The sequence below is a fragment of the Aulonocara stuartgranti genome, assembly GCF_965226115.1.
Source record: "Aulonocara stuartgranti genome assembly, chromosome: 14".
In the NCBI taxonomy this organism is placed as follows: Eukaryota; Metazoa; Chordata; class Actinopteri; order Cichliformes; family Cichlidae; genus Aulonocara; species Aulonocara stuartgranti.
This window is the reverse complement of record NC_138950.1, coordinates 38,480,510-38,497,311: the sequence shown is the minus strand read 5'-3', so window position 1 is coordinate 38,497,311 and position 16,802 is coordinate 38,480,510. Positions and strand designations below refer to the sequence as shown.

At 41.4% G+C, this 16,802-nt stretch overlaps 1 protein-coding gene across 3 annotated transcripts in view; it reads right to left on the bottom strand.

Moving 5' to 3' along the window:
- Nucleotides 1–16,802, bottom strand: part of bcas3 (BCAS3 microtubule associated cell migration factor) — a 319,739-nt gene that overhangs the window by 143,085 nt on the left and 159,852 nt on the right. The window contains exon 23 of one of the 3 annotated variants that reach the window (XM_082502295.1): nt 3,702–5,910. The exons of the other annotated variants lie outside the window; for them this stretch is intronic. Coding sequence (XP_082358421.1) covers nt 5,900–5,910 — 11 coding nt within the window. The 3' untranslated portion in view covers nt 3,702–5,899. Of the gene's footprint in view, nt 1–3,701; nt 5,911–16,802 lie in introns of those variants that run through there. 3 annotated transcript variants of the gene reach the window in all.

Below are 16,802 nucleotides of genomic sequence, written 5' to 3'. Positions count from 1 at the left end.
ATTCACACACTGGTGGAGGCAGCTACGGTTGTAGCCACAGCTGCCCTGGGGCAGACTGACAGAAGCGAGGCTGCCATATCGCGCCATCGGCCCCTCTGGCCGACACCAGTAGGCAAGTAGGGTAAAGTGTCTTGCCCAAGGACACAACGACCAGGACAGAGAGCCCGGGGATCGAACCGGCGACCTTCCGGTTACAGATACGCTTCCCAACCCCCTGAGCCACGGTCGCCCCCAATAGGCAATCCCGGGGGTTTGCTACCGGGCCTCGAGAGACCATAATTTTTTTTTAATAATTGCGTGGAATGAGTCTTGCGTTGAATGTTTTTAACAGGCAAAAAATACTTCAATAAGTAAATGTTACATTTTTTTCACTGATCCGAAAATTGATCCGATCTGTGACTTAAAACCGTGATCCGATCCGAACCGTGAGATTTTTGGTCCGTTGCACCACTAGTTTTCAATAATAAAAAGGTGAACTGAACTGACATCTTTCTAAAGGTTAATGATTGCCTGGCCAGAAAACAAAAATTCCTGCTGCCTGAAGGGGATCGACTCTATGTAGCAACTAACATAGCATACTATAAGAAAACCAAGTTCAGCTTTAGATATATGCTCATGCATCTACACTGGGAGTGCTCCCAGGAAACAACAACAAAAGAGGAAAAAAAACAAGCAAACAAAAACGCTGCACAGTGCAGAGTGCCAAACGGGAAACAACAAAATACGCCATCGCCGACAAACATCTACCACCTCCTACTGCCGTGTCCTAAAAGAGCCGTCCCATTGAACGCGTTGATGAAAAATGGATTGCATGCTTGCCAGTCAAGGTGAGTACAGGTGCCAATGCACTATGTATAAAATCAGATGGCATGTTTGTGCTGATGCAGTATGTATGAGGCGGCTGGGCCTCATGCAACATTCAGCACGCTGGGGAGGCCGTAGGTGAGGCCAGCACAGCCTGCAGCCAAAGACGTCCGCACCTCCGAGTGCGTATGTGTGAGCTCAAACTGAGCTTTGTCACAGCTGGCTGGTGGATCCACACATTTAGAAACACAACTGCGATGAGACTCACGCAACTGCAAACACGCCTCAGCTCAGAGGGCCTGCATTACACAAAAAAGCTATTTTTCTACTTGTTTCATAAAACACATGCAAACGCACACAGGAACACACCCAGACAACATGCACACTTTGGCCTGGCAGACAGTCTTTGCTCGGGCATCGCATTTGAACTTTCACCTCAAGTGTCGAACACACACACACACACACACACACACACACACACACACGATCGCTTTCTTTGTACTGGTCTGCCTTGGAATTGCATGGTAATACTTCATTATGGCAGCACTGTAATTTAGGGGGAATGAGCACTTCAAACGAACGGCAACCCACACACAAGCACACAGACAGGGTTACTGTAAATGTGTGTAACCTAGAGTTCTGCTGGGACCAGAATCAGGGTTTTTTCCACAACATTCCCAGAACACTCCAAAATACACCCGGACAGTAATCAGAGGCACGCTGTGAGGTTATAATTGTTGGAGCTGATTACAAAGTGGAGAGTAATGATTCAAATTGGGAGAGGAGTGCAACACAGACTTGTACATAGCAAAATGTGAACTCGGGGACACAGGGTGTCAGCAGGGTTCACATTATTAAGCCTGCCTATAGTAAAGTTACGCTGGAATAAATTACGCTTGGTGGCTCTTTGAACTTTGCAAAGATGGACCTTCTTCCTTGCCCGCAAATCACTTGACTGTGGTGTGACGTTCTTCTGTGAGATTCACATGAAAAGTTTAGCTTTCAGCTTGTTAAGACAAATAAACCAAATGCTGTTCAGGCAGGTAGCTGTATGTACATCCAAGTATTTAAGAAGGTGACACAGTTTGGTTACTTTTGTCTTTACGTGTGGTTACATTCGATTTTGTAAGTGAATCGTTCAAGGTGTGATTGATAAGCACAGGTAACAAAATTATCACATTACTTTTAAATAGTCTCTGCTGTAGGCATACAAGCAGTGCGTCTGTTTCTTCGATGACATGTTGACATATTTAATGACATATTGAGGAGACAAAAGGTCTGGAGTTGATTCCAAATGCAGAACTTATTAGTGAGCGCTGAAATTTTAGGAGAGACAGAAATCAACAATTAAGTGGAATCTTACAAAGAAAGGAACGTGCTGTTGAGCTCGACGACACAAAAATGACAACTGAAGAAAGCTAAAGTGAATTCTTTCCTTGGTAAAGAAAAATCCCCTCACAGGATCGAGCCATTTCACGAATACTCACGCAGGCTTGTTGTGGTCAAACTCTACAATCAAGCAATGCCTTCATACGTGTAAATACAGAGCGTTTATGCCAAGGGTTTACATGCAAACCACTGGTAACAATCAAGAAGAGAAGGGCCAGATTACAATACCGAAAAAATCTAGAAAAAGAAGGACTTAACATAATCAATCAAACATGGTGGAGATGTATGGCTGCCAGTGGAACCAGTACACTAGCAATTGTCCCAAGCGGATAGGATGTCACATTGCAGTAATGATAAATACTCCCCCAAAATATAGGGGTAAATGCAAATCTGGAGCTTCTCAAGGCACAGAAAGGAGTCACTTAAGAGACCACAGTCCTAATTAGCATGCTTACTTTTCCCAATACAAATCTGAGGGCAGAGGACCCACAAACAAGCAGTAACTGAATGTGGCTCCATTAAAGCCCTGGCAAAGCATCTTTAGGCAGGATACTTTGGTTATGTCACTCTCTCTGGATTCCACATAGTTGGCGAGAAAAACTTGCAGACTACTTAATACTTTTGGACTTATGAAAGCGCATATCACACATAAGCGTGCATGCATTTACAATTCTGCATGATAGTGTATGGATAAAAGAAATGTTCTACTTGGTTATTAAGGAAATGTTGTGTCTATTTATTCATTTGGTTTAAGCAAAGATCCCCTTCATCCCCTTAATGTGCTTCTTATTTATGTTTATGTCTTGATGCAACTGTTCTTGTGATTTGGTGCAATATCAATAAGAAACCTCAGCCAGAAACAAGATCAAGGTGGGGCGGGGTCTGCCATGACCGGCTGAGGGGCGAGGAGAAAGAGGGAAAAGGAGAGTATAGGCACACACTATAGGAGAGAAGTGGTTTATAAAGGCATGTGGAGTGAAAGAGGTGAGAGAGAAGAAATACTCAGTGCATCACAGTGTATCACAAGCCTGACGGTTCAGGTTCACCTGCTCCAGCCCTAACTATCATCTTAATCACAAAGGAAACATAGAGAGGGCGTCTATGGCACTACAAGAACTTGTACAGAAGAATTTTAATTTGCAAATGAGGAGAAGCTAAAATGGGAGAAATATGATCTCTCTTTCTAGTTCTTGTCAGAACTTTCACCAGGTATCTGTACCTATGAATAACACATAACACACATGCACATAGACAGGACTTCAATTCACACTGTCTCAAACATGCTGCACAAGAGGTCTACGTAATGACAGGCTGTCCTCACAAATTCACTGTAATGTTCAAATGAGCTGGAATTGAGAATAAATGATGCAGTATGGGCATCTGTGTGAGACCGTGCACATCTCTAAAAACTCCCAGCCTAAAGCAAAACATGTACAAGTTTAATGATAATGCAATATGGAAACATTTACTGAAAATCACATGGATTACATAATGGATATTTACATGTGAAATAAGATTGGATACTTTGAATACACAAAAATACAACTTTAGGGACTCGTTATTACAGACAAGATAAATTTATTGGTTACTGAAACCAGCCGTCAACACATAATACTGAGGTGGTCCAGGATACAGTAATCCTGTTTGACACACGTGCACCACAACAACTGAAGGGTTAAACTGAAAGGTGAGAATCTTTCATCTCTCTCAGTTCAGAAAGAAAAGCTCTTCTTTTAGCTGGGCCAACACTGTAAGGCAATACCTGGTATCACAGCAGTGAAAGCAGTCTGGGTGAAAACTATCGAAACACTTTACATGGACACCATTAAATACATAAATAAAAACTAGTGAAGTGTTTTGGCTCCAGGTCACAACAGGCACTGTTATGATGCAGGAGCTCGACACCTGATGACAGGCTACGGCGGGAGCTTTTTTCCTGCTGGTTTGTTGAGAGTACAGCGACGTTCATAGTAGCGCACGGCAGAATTCTTATTACTCACCAAAGCAAATGTTCAGAAAAATGTCATCATGAGCTGCCAATGCAGACTATTTCCATTATCATCACCTAATAGGGAAGCACTCCTACAAGGTCATTTCTATAAAAAATTGTAATATCTGCTTATGCCAGACTGTATGGGCAGGAAACTCTGGATGAGTCTCATATTGTCGATTACTCTGCAGACACGAGTGCACTTGTGCACTTCCTCTCTCATTCTGTGACCCTTCTTTCCATCTCGTCCTAAGATGGACGTATAATATGTGCTTTATTCTCTGCCTAAAGGGCAAATGCTGTAGAGTGTGCGCTGAATATGTTTGTGCGAGTTCCTGTGCAGAAAAATTGAATCACAATAGATGCAACTGAGCCCAATGTCCTGTGGTTCAGTCCCCAGTGAAAGCTGTGAGGACTGTAACTGCTCCACATGAGGCAGCTGATATTCGGAAACAGAATGAATGTATTTCATGTATATTTAATAGAACCTAAGAAATAATGTACTTGTTGGTGTTAAGTGTATAACATGTACTCTTAAAAAGCTCAATTATTTTAGGCCATATCATATTTTTCCCATTGTTAAAGCAAATGACCTCTCCATCACCTTTCTCGGGAGTTACACAAATTATAATATAATATAGAGATTTAGTAGCTACTTTATTAACTTTTCCTGCTTGTTAATGGTAACAAGAAGCTCTTTCAAAAAGTATATTAGGAGGCTGCAACTCAATTTATGCAGACTGGGTCAACAGGTTAAGCTACAGTTGGACCAAATGCTTGAATGGGCAAGAATCCTGCTCTGCTGTATGTTACACTCCATACATTTGGAGAAACTAGCTTCAATTTTAACTTTAGGACTCATTTCTTTAATAGTAAATGTTTAATTTGGGTGTGACATCTTTGTGATTTCTGACTCTGTGGAAGATTTTGTTTTTACGTCCACAACAGCAATGCCTTGTTTCAATTAATTATAGCACAAAGCCGGGTTCTCCCATACTCCTGTTTACAACAGAGTCTGTTGGGCAGCTCCAAACATCACCACCTAACATGCCCATTCATTTTTAAAATGTTGACCTGTACAGTTATAGGCTATAAATGGATGAGCGTCCCTTCTGAGTGGCTGAAGGAAAAAAGGAATTTTTCTGGAAGATGACCAACGAACTTTATTTGCCAACCTGACCTCAGACCCCTACAAGCAGCATGGTTAAAGTTGTGACTGGTGCACCATTGACACAACCCTTCTATTACAGGTTCCCGGCTGAAGCACCTGATGGATAGGAACAAAAGGAAAAATATAAATATGGCCTTGGTAAATTACTGTATTAAGTGGTATAAAGACTTTTTACAGGTACTAAGACAGTTTTTCTAATACATCTAATGATTTTATTTAAGCGACTTGGGTTCAGGATGGCTACTATCTATAAGGCCATAACAGAACAAAAACAAATGGTCACACAAACAGAAAGGCAGAAAAGTAGAAAGCTGTCCATCTTCCTTTCTTCCTCCTCCTCCTCCTCCAACTCCTCCTTCCGCCTGTCCTCTTCTCTCATACACCAATGATAAAACAATGGTTGGGTAGTGAAGAGAGGGGGAAAGGTGGAAGGATGGATGGATGGATGGATGGATGGACAATGAAAATGATGCATGCTTGTGAGGAACAAAAGCAAAGCAAATCAATTGAACTGAGGTGACTGGCAGAGCGAGGACTTCTGTTTTTTAGGAATAACCTGCAGGAGACAAACAGGAAATAAAAACAAAAAAAGTTTGCCTTTAAATCTTTGCTGGTGAAATAGATGTCAAATTTTGATAGCATACTCGTTTTTCCTCAGGATGCATATCGAGGGTTGGAGGGTGGATGAGTGAGTAAAGCATGTAGTTAGTTTGAGTACATATAACCCCAAAGACCCCCGTTTGTCCTCAGCAGCTTCTCTTGTAGCCTAAAATGTTCGATGAGACGGAAACATTGTTGCAACTTTTCACCATTTGCACAGTTTATGACGGAGCTGGAGGAGTGCTGCACGGGATTGTTTTTTTAAATTCCAATTGTATAAATCTTAAAGGCCAAATTAAACTTGACTTTCTGCAGCATTATCAGCAAGCTCAGAGTAAAATGTAATTTGAACTGTGACCAACCAGAACAACAAAATGAAGATGAGATGTTTGTGTTCATATTAAACACACCGACCTGCCCAGCACAGAAAGGTTCGAGTGGACATCTGTTTGAGGGTCAAACACATTCTTTAGAGCAAATGAAACTGGTTCCCAGTTTAAAAAACAATCAAGTCTACCTTTAAAGAGCCCTTTGGCTTTTCTATGACAGCTTTTGGGGTTAGTAGTAAAGAATTTTTGGCTATGATAACGCTCACAGGTTGCCACTAGCATGGTTAAACCACTCTCGAGCAACGATATTGCCCACTTACTGATGCCGACCTTGGAACGGACTACATGCAACTAAACCGAGGTAAACTGTAATCAGCAAGGTGAGTAAAAAGATTAGTAATCACGGAGGAGTTTTGGCAGAGCTGCAGGCAACTGGAATGCAGCAGTGCTGACTGGGAAAACACAACCCCCTCATTTAGCCTGATGGAACTGTAAAGTAGCTAACACACGCAGGGGCAATTGTGGCTGTTTGTGTGTCACTATGTGTGCTTCATTAGCGTGCACCTTGGCGTTGTGTATTTCTTGTGCGTGAGTGTAATGGGTACCGTGTGCTTGCTGAGGTCTTGTTTGCCCATCTTAAGTCAATTAAAAGGAAATAAGGCGGCTCTGACCGGCCCGTGAACCAGCTCCCTCAGCTGAGAGCATGTCTGCACAAAAAATACACACACATACACACACACACACACACACACACACACACACACACAGGCTAACACAGGGAGGCTGATAATGCTCCACTACTGGCAATCGACCCTGTGCCCTGCTGTGTGAGAAACAATGGCTCTGAGACTGGGTGAGCACGTATATGTGCACACACGTGTGTGTTTGTGAGCGCCTGTGTGCGTGGCTGCTTGTGTGTGCAAGTTTGCGTTAAGTACGGCGTGTCTGACAAGGCTTCAGAGGGAAACAGTTTAAGACAATATTAGACACAAACACTGAACACACATGCACACATTCCTGCTCTTTCAACAGAGAGCCAAAGAACACAATTGCATCCTACAGGTAGGATCGGCAGCACAAAACACGCAGACACACTGCGCCTTGTTAATCGAAAGCTTTGGCTTGTATTGTCATTAAGCTGAAACGAATTACTGAAAAAACACTGGTCTAAAACTACATCCTACAGTTGTGGTTAGAAGTTTACATACACCCATCATGGGCATGAATGTCACGGTAATTGTGGGCTTTTAATGATTTCTTTGAACTCTTCTTTTTCCAGGGTGGAATGATTATACAGCATACATCTTTAATGACTTCATAAAACAAGGATTACATTTATTTTTTAAATTTCACTAAACTACACAGGGTCCCAAGTAACCTACTAACAGATAAAGGCTCCAACAAACAGCACAGCTATAATAAGCAGAGCGCTCACTGACAGACTGCAGCGATCACAGGCTGCATTGTAAAAATGACCTCACAGGTGTAAAAGCAGAAAAATTTGAGTTTGTCATGCTGTCTACATCTGCCTGCAACCTCTCTCCCATCCACCTGTCCCACTGCTCCGCCTCAGTCCTCAGCTCTGCTTTTGCTCTGATTGGTTCTCCACACTCTGAACTCTGATCAGCTTCACTTCCCCTGCTGCTCTGCACAGCCAGCAACCCTCCGCTTCTCCACGTGTCCGTGATCCGCTCTGTCACAGCTCAATATTCCACCTGCGCTCCATTCAGCCGCCAATGATTATTCATCTTTTATCTAACTAGTCTGTTTATCAGTAATGGCTAATATTGCTAATAGTTCTCACAGCAAGAAGGTCCTGAGTTCAATTCCACCACCAGGCCGGGGTCTTTCTGTGTGGAGTTTGCATGTTCTTCCTGTTTGTGTGGGTTCTCTCCACGTACTCTGGCTTCCTCCCACGGTTTAGGTTTGGAAAAAACATTTTTTTATGTTGATTCCTATTAGGTGTACCCAGGGTTCCTTTGTGCAGCGTAGTTTGTCACCGTGTTTAGTAGTTATGCTTCGGGTTGGTTCCTGTGTGAGTTTTACTTCCCTCCATGGTGATGTAGATCGTCTACACCTGTGTCTCATTCCCTCAGCTGTTTCCACTTCACCGATTACCCCATGTGTAAAAATAGCACCGTCTTTCTTTCAGTCTTTCTCGTAGCAACTTTGTGTGATTCTCTCGGTGTACTCCTGTGGCTAGTGGGATGTTTTTCTGTTGTATTTTGGGTTTTCAGCCTAAATAAAAACTTCTATTTGTACCACAAGAGCAGTCACCTCAAGGCACTTTACAGGTAAAGACCCTACAATAAGACAGAGAAATCCAATGACCTCAAAGGAAACACTGGGAAGGAAAAACTACTTTTTAACAGGAAGAAATCTGCAGCAGAACCAGGCTCAGGGGAGGAAGTTTATATTTGTTTAATCTGTACATTGAAGGACATATCCTCGTCTGAGTTTCAGCACTATGAAGACACTTCTTACTAGGGTATATTGCCATGGTAACTTGGCTGTAAACAGTTTTGTAGTGTTATAATCCAAAAACAGGGCAACTAATTTGTGCCTGCTGACTCGATATCAAATTGAACAGTAGACAAAACCTACATTTGTATCTTTATTCTTATTCTGTATTTATACATGCTCTCAAAGCATTAAATACCAGCTGAAAGAATAACAGAGCCGGACCTGATTACTACCAGATCATCTCTTATGTTAACTTTACATCACAACAAATATCAGTAATAATATCGGAATTTAGCACTAAATTCCCACATGGTTTAACCGAGGAGCTCAGGGTATTTGGATCGGAGGTACTTCATAATCTGATGACTGTGTGCCAACATACTCAGCACCTCATGGGACAGAGACACTGAATGTGTAGAGCTAAACTCATTTACTAATTCAGGATTTCTGTTACTACGTGCGAACCAACTGCAATGAACCCTGTTTACTAGGACAAACTTCACCGAATCAACAGTCACAAATCTGACTGATTCACAGGGTGAGGAAAGCAAGACCAAGCATCAGAATTACAAACTAACAACAGTGTTTATGAAAAGTAAAAGCAGTTATTTATGAAATAATCATATATGGTATATTTTTAAGATACTGAGGATTGACCTGAAAGTGTACGTATGTGGCTGCTCACTGTAAACTTCAGTTTTATTCAGTAATGCTCTGAGATTAAAAGTCTGTTGTTGTGATTTTTCTTTCTGCGTTTGATTTTTATGTTCAGTTTTGTCTCTCAAATTGGGAACACCTCAAAGTGACTGTTCAACTGGGAAACACAACAACACATTTCTACAAAACAACACAAAACACAACAAAAAATGTACCTAACTTTTTTATTTTCTTGTAAAATATCTTTTAAAGTTATTGTGTTAAAGATGTTTGTCAATTCTAGAAAAAGAGTGCTTTAAAAGGATTGGGGAACATCGTTTATTTGGTAGATCATTTGGACTCAAAAGCATCAGTTTTACACTCTCTCTCTCTCTATGACATTAAACGTTTGACCAAATGAAACGATGAAATGTTTTTGAACAGGAGCTTCTAAAGGTAATTGGGTTGCCTCTCCTTTCCCCCCTCAGCCACTGAGGTAAAAGCTTCTTCTTCTGTCTGAGGATTTATCAGGCTCAGACCACTTGCTGCCACCAGCCTATAAAGAACTTGATGGTAGAGGCACCATGACACAGGATATCTGTCAAACCGGGGCTGCTTTTTCAGCTCTTTGTCCACTCGTAACCTTCCTGGGATCCTAATTAAAGGAAAGGTCAAGTCAACTTGTTCAGTGATCACACTCTCTGCGGTCCCACTGTGAGCAGCATGATAAGTACCGGTACTAATGCACTGCTTCTATCCCATGACAATCCCAGAGTTGTTCTTGCAGAAGTGAGGGACCACTTAATCCTCCATGCCCAAACAGCTCGTAATAAATAGTCTACATTTAATCCAAAATACTGAGGAGCAAGGGTTAAGTCTTTATCGCCTGCAATGCCAATGTTCTTTTTACTTGCACTCACATTCTATCCCTTTGTAAGCACTGTTGTAATACGGTCATTGTAAAATCAATGGATTAAAATCTGCACCAGCAGTAAGAGGAAATGAATCACTGTAGCCACTGAGGAAGAAAACACCACGGCAGTAATTCATTAAACAAATGCAAAAAAATAATAACAGTTGCTGAAAGACTGCTGATATATCTACATGCAGGATACTGTATCTGCCAGCCAATGAGTCAGGCAAATGTGCAAAAATCCTCAGGGGTATATTACTTTGGATTACCTCTAAGTCATCATTATTCAAGGAGCTCAGATGAATCAGTCGCTTTAGTTTTCCATGAATGTCTTCAGACGGACCAAAATCCAGCATGACAATAATCCTAAGAATAATACACATGTCCCGCATGAGTAGGAAACTGGGTTTGGCACTCAGGTATACACAAGATGAGAAATGAGGGATGTAGTAAGCTGAAGAATAAATGGAGAGCTTGGGAAATCCTGCCTGTATACACTTTAACACACCTGGCCAGTTACTGCAGAAAGTGTGTACCAACATGTTTCCTGTCAGATGGCACTGACATGAAATGCATACATGGAGGAGTGTGCACCACATGTGTATAGTTCTTTTTTAATCATGAAATAGTGGTGTTGGAATAAGCGTCTCAGGTGAGACACTTTGGTTTGTGTCTGCTCATATGGGCCTTTTTTCATCTTTTAACCACTCTCTTCACTACACCTTCATCTAGTGAACTAAATACTACAGTTCACTAGATGAAGGATAGCTCGGTTACATCTGCCACCACCAGCTTTAATAACAGGGCGGTATGTGACTGTGTGCCTATACTGTACCTTGGATCTGTCACAAGAAATATGAGGTCAACAGAAGCTTTATGATAGAGATGTTATTTAAGTGATTTAAAAAAAAACAACAAAAAAGGAAACATTGTTGTCTACTCAGTATTTCACTTTGAATCCTGCCTGACATGAGAGTGTTTTGACATGTGGCTTAAAATATGAGCACGCCAAGCTCAGCAAACTCGATTTACATCCTCAACAGACGACTCCTCCCACACTTTTTTGAGAGATGGGACCGAGGCGTTGGCACTGATATCAGCAAGGGAGGAAGGAGGTAGAGAAAGACACAAATGGGTGCTCGAAACTCCACTTCATCAGTTGCATATGCAATGTTGGCATGCCAGTATCCGTGCAGCCATGTGCATGAGCTCTTGTCCATTCAGTTCGCTATCCTGCATTCCTACATGCCACAGCACCCCAGGTCATGGCCATATGCCATTGGCTTGGCCTGCTGATCAACACCGCTCGGGCTTCGCATGACAGCTCACGATGCACACATACACACACACACACACACACACTCACTCACAATAGTTCTGACAGATGGGTGAAAAGGTGGGCCACGTCATGTGTGAAGTGAACAGAGGGCAGGGGGGTGTTAGCAATTATGGTGAAACAGACTGCAAAGAGAGGCAGACGTGTGTGCGCGCTCTGTACAACAAAAAAGGTGGATATGGGCATGTGCAGAAACACATGCACAACATCAAATAAAACAATATTGCCCTCTAAAAAGAAGAGCCATTTAGACAACCAGCACATACTGGAGACTGTTTTAATAGAGCACTCATAAGCGTGGGCAAACATCTGCCTTATGGCCTCCGTCTATTCTGCTAAGAACCACACAGAGCATGGGTAAGCACCACACGCTCCACTGGACAGACTGCCTGTTAATACCTAATGCTTTCCTCTGCAGTGAACTAAATTGGCACTCAGATACTGAAATATACGTGTTAGAGCTGATTAATCTTTGTCATTGTGAATCTACATCCGATCCAGGTTAACACAGTGGATTCTAAAGCACACGCACTTTATCTGGTTAGTGGACAAGCACAGAAGCTATAAGGCCCAACAAGGACAAGCACTGACTTTGCTGCAAGTAAAAACCATTCACTAAGAAAAAGTCGTATCCAAACTGCATAAACAAAGATTCTCCTGAATATTGGTGGACGGAGATTAAGCGGGTGTTAAACACAGTTTATGTAAAAATGTAGTTCTACAGTCGTATTTAGGACTTTCTGCAGCAAATACAGAACATACAGGAGGAGAATCAACGATTGAGAAAAATACTTTAAAAAAAGAATTGAAGGATTTATCGAGTCAGGTAACTTGGATTAATACACACACACACACAGACACACACACACACACACACACACACACACACACACACACACACACACACACACACACACACACGCTTAAAACTAAAAATGACATTTTTATTTGTTAGGCAAATAACAAACTGATGTTTTTATGCACAAATGTGAGCCGGCACACTGAACTTCTTTAAGAAGTCAAGCATAACATTCGACAAATAAAAGCAAATAAATAACTGTAATTTGGCCTCTCTGTCAAAAACAAAAACATGTTTTAGCAGGTTTTTCAGCTTTTTTGTAAAATTGTAAATAAATACAAAATAATTGATGAAAAGAAATTTGTATTTTTAGCATGAAAAATATTTATACTGGTTGATTAGCCATTCTATATAGCTATATATATATTAGACATGAATAAAAAGCATGTATAATATATACATATAATGCACAACTGAGAAGTTTATGAACACACTGACGAAATAATGTTCATTGCAGCTGGTTGTACTTTGCAGTAGGGCTGGAACATATCGTACCGTTCACAGTAAAACCGGTATGATGTCGGGCAACGATAAGAAAATGAAATATGGCGATAGAATATGGGTAAAACGCACATGCGCAGTGCCTTTGTTTTCATACGCACATGGCGGAACTGGTTTAGCTTTTGTCCGTCAGATACACTACAAAGCACTATTTTTGGTAGCGCATGCTAGCGGGCCGTCGTTATTACCGTGTTGTTTTGAAAATACGGCGCACTTAAAATCAATCCTTTGATTTTTCTGAAAGTCAACAGTGCCCCTTATAATCCCGTGTGCCTTATGTATGAACTCTGGTTGTGTTTACTGACCTCGAAACGATTTTATGTACACGGCGCTCGAAAATCTGTCAAATGTTTCAGTACGACTTTGCTGAGCTACGAAGCCGCACCGCTCGATGGATTGTCGGAGCATTACGGCTATCGTAGGCGGAGCCTCGTGGAGTGATACGTACTGTGCTTCAACATAATATTACAGTACTGTGTGTGTATGACCTCTTTTTAAGTTTTGTGGCTATTATACTTGGTTACGCTGAGGATATGTCGGCCAGTTTCCACTGGAAATGCCTTTTGGTTAAACTGTCAGCGAGGAGTTTGCACTGTTACATTTTTATATAACTCTAATGAACATAAAAAACAGCTGCTTGTTTAAGTGAAAATACATTGATGGGGTTTTGCACTAATAAAGTTGTGGAGTTGTAAGGTATTTTGTCTCGTGTCAATTATATCGTCAGTTATGTCGTTATCGTAAATTTTCAAATGTATATGGTGATAAATATTTTTGGTCATATCGCCCTGCCCAGGACACACAACATGTATTTAAGGCCCTTTGTTGAACTTAATATGAATTCAGTGACACAGATTGACCCACGAGTCGCTCACAAGAGGAGATTTAAATAGACAGTGAAATATGAACCTTCAGTGATGTTTCAGATATAGTGTGGTTTCGATTTTTTTTTTTTTTACTGTTTCAACAAAATGAAAAACACAACCAACTCTAAAAACATGAAATACTTTTATTTCTTTGTGCTTTGACTCAAGGGATATGAAACACCTTTAGTGGTAACAAGAAGTCTGTGCAAGGCTGTGTGTGTCTGAGCTTGTGCTGCATGTTGGACAGACCTACAGCACAGTCTACATACACTCACTGTCAACAAAAACACAAAGTCGATTTTCAGTGAGAGTAGCGATGGAGGACGAGTGGCAGAGGGTTGAGAGTGATGAGAATAATCCTCTGGCCATGTAACAGAGATAAAGACACTGAGGTTTTAGCTCTACGCAGGAGATTGACCTCATTACAAGCACACAAACTACAGACACAAACACTCAAATATAAGCATGGCGCACAAACGTAGATAAATGGTCAAATATAAACGTGCTTGACCGCTCTCTTATTGTCACTCTGTGAAAGCAGCATGTGTGTGTTTGTGTAATGAATAGAGAACAGCCCAACACTGATCAGGGCTGAAGAAAAAGAGCACTGCCCACTCTGCTCTCACATTTATCAACAGTGTGTGTTTGATCTCTCAGCCACATCACACATGTGCCCTCCAATCAACCGCTGCTGCCTCTAAGGCCTCCTTTGACACACACACACACACACACACACACACACACACACACACACAGAGGGAAACGTCCCACACACAACCCATTAGGACTTTTGATTAAATTTAAGGATAGCTCATGTATGAAGGCCATGACCAGTGCAACTTTATTCAAGTATGTGTGAGTGTGTGTACACGCGTCTGTGAGAGAGAGAGAAAAAGCAAAAATGAGCGACTGCAAAGCCTCCTAACCTTTGTAATATAGATCCTAACTACTGCCAAGGGAGGTTAAAACCTAAAAGGGTTCCATAACACTTCATAACTCTGACTGAAATGAAACAACTATAACTCTAGCCATTAGTGAGATGCATGCACGTGCACGCACGCACACATACGCACACACACTCGGTGTCTTTAAAAGTTGGCAAGACAACCGAGGTCATTAGGTTTATTTCCATTTGCAGAGAAATGATTTTGGCAGCTATAATCCGCCTGGTGACACTCGGGTTTGTCCGAATAAACAAATAAAAGCTAAAGAGTGTGCACCCACATCAAGGAATCATTCCAGATTGTATAGCAAAGTAATCAAACAGACTTTAGGAGCATGTTCCTTCTGACCATTTTGCAATAGAAGATGGACGGATTCCTTGTTTTTTGCATTTCTAAACTGAACATGATGCAGATGGATGCAGACACAGTTTTACCTCTCTCCTGACTACGTCCATACAACATTGTGCATAATTGCATTTATTCCCTACCTTTTTTTTGTGCATTTGTCACTCTCAAATAACCAGAGCGAATTAAAAAATGCAGCTTAAATGAAGATTAAAATGAAAGCTATCTTAGTTTCTCCTCCTCAAAAACAGCTTCTTCATATTCCACTGAGATTATGTCTGACGAGGTTCAGCAAACAGCAGTTGGTCCAGTGTCAGGTCTTTGCTGGATATTTTCCTATTTCTTAAGGAGATCTGTTTTTTGTTCATCTGCATAGATACTTTTTTTAGGCCTGCAACATCTTTGTATCCTCCACTTGTCCAATGTCAAAGAAAAACCTTGAAAAACTTGACTTATCAGTCCAGAATATCTTCTTTCAGTCAACTACGACTAGATGTTTGTCCTCTTTGGCCAATCTGAGACCTCAGTGGCTTCTTAGCAGCTATTCCTCCTTTTAGCATTGTTCGTTCAGTTGTCTGCTTATGGTCATTCTTGAGAACTTTCAGATTCTGATCTAGAAGCATTTATCTCTTCCTGAAGCATCTTCCTTCTGTCTCTAGCACCTAAAATGCTTCGGTAAGGTGGATTTTTCTGCCTCTTCCTTGGTGCTTTTTGTTAACACCAGTCTCACCAATCGATTCCAAAGAAAACTTTGACAACATGTTAGGTTTTGCCCTATTTTTTTCCCAATTGTTTCGACGTTTTAACATCTTATACTAAAATTTAAACCAACACTCTGGACTCTGAGAAGTTAGAAATTAATCAAGCATAACATTAAAACCATTGAAACAAAAAATAAATTGGCACCTTAATAATCAACCAAACAAAGTACCAGAACTGGCTGACTGTGTGCATGCTCAGCTTGGTCTTCCAACACACTTGATAAAGAGCAGTCCATTTCATCCATGTGTCACATGTGCACAGCAGCACAAGGAAGCAGTGTGGCTGTTGGCGAATAAGGAGCGAGGAAGACACAAAGTGCGCCAAATCAAACCAAAGTGAAACCGCCACTACAACATTTGAACCTGAAATTAGCATCACCCAGCTCAACAGCTGCAGCCGGGCCAGAACTGGGTCATGCAACAAGACAATTATCCCATTGTCATTAATAGATCTGTGCGTAAACACTGTAAAAAAGACGAGACCGATGGAGTCATATATAAAACAATACAAGCTGTTGATTCATGGGGTGTATTTAGTTTCACATGCCATCTCTGCATTTTGGCTTTAACCTCTTTTTCTCCACCTATACAACAACTAATACCCGGTGTCCTATTCCCAAGGTTGAGGGTACAGGATGTGATGGGCACATCACATCCTGATGTTCCCAAGTTAAAGGTTTATGAGATGAGCCCTTTCTCTGAACTTTTGCTTCTTGAGCGTTCCCTGAAACGAGAAATGACCTGCTTCCTGTCCAACCCATGTGGTTCAGAAATGTCCAGCAAATCCTTTGCAGCGTGTTTGCGCTGTGCTCGTATGTTATTCTTGTGAGTTCATAAAGTACTTCTTGCAGTCGTTAGCTGGGGTTAGATAAAGGCAAGCAAATCCAAGAAGAGT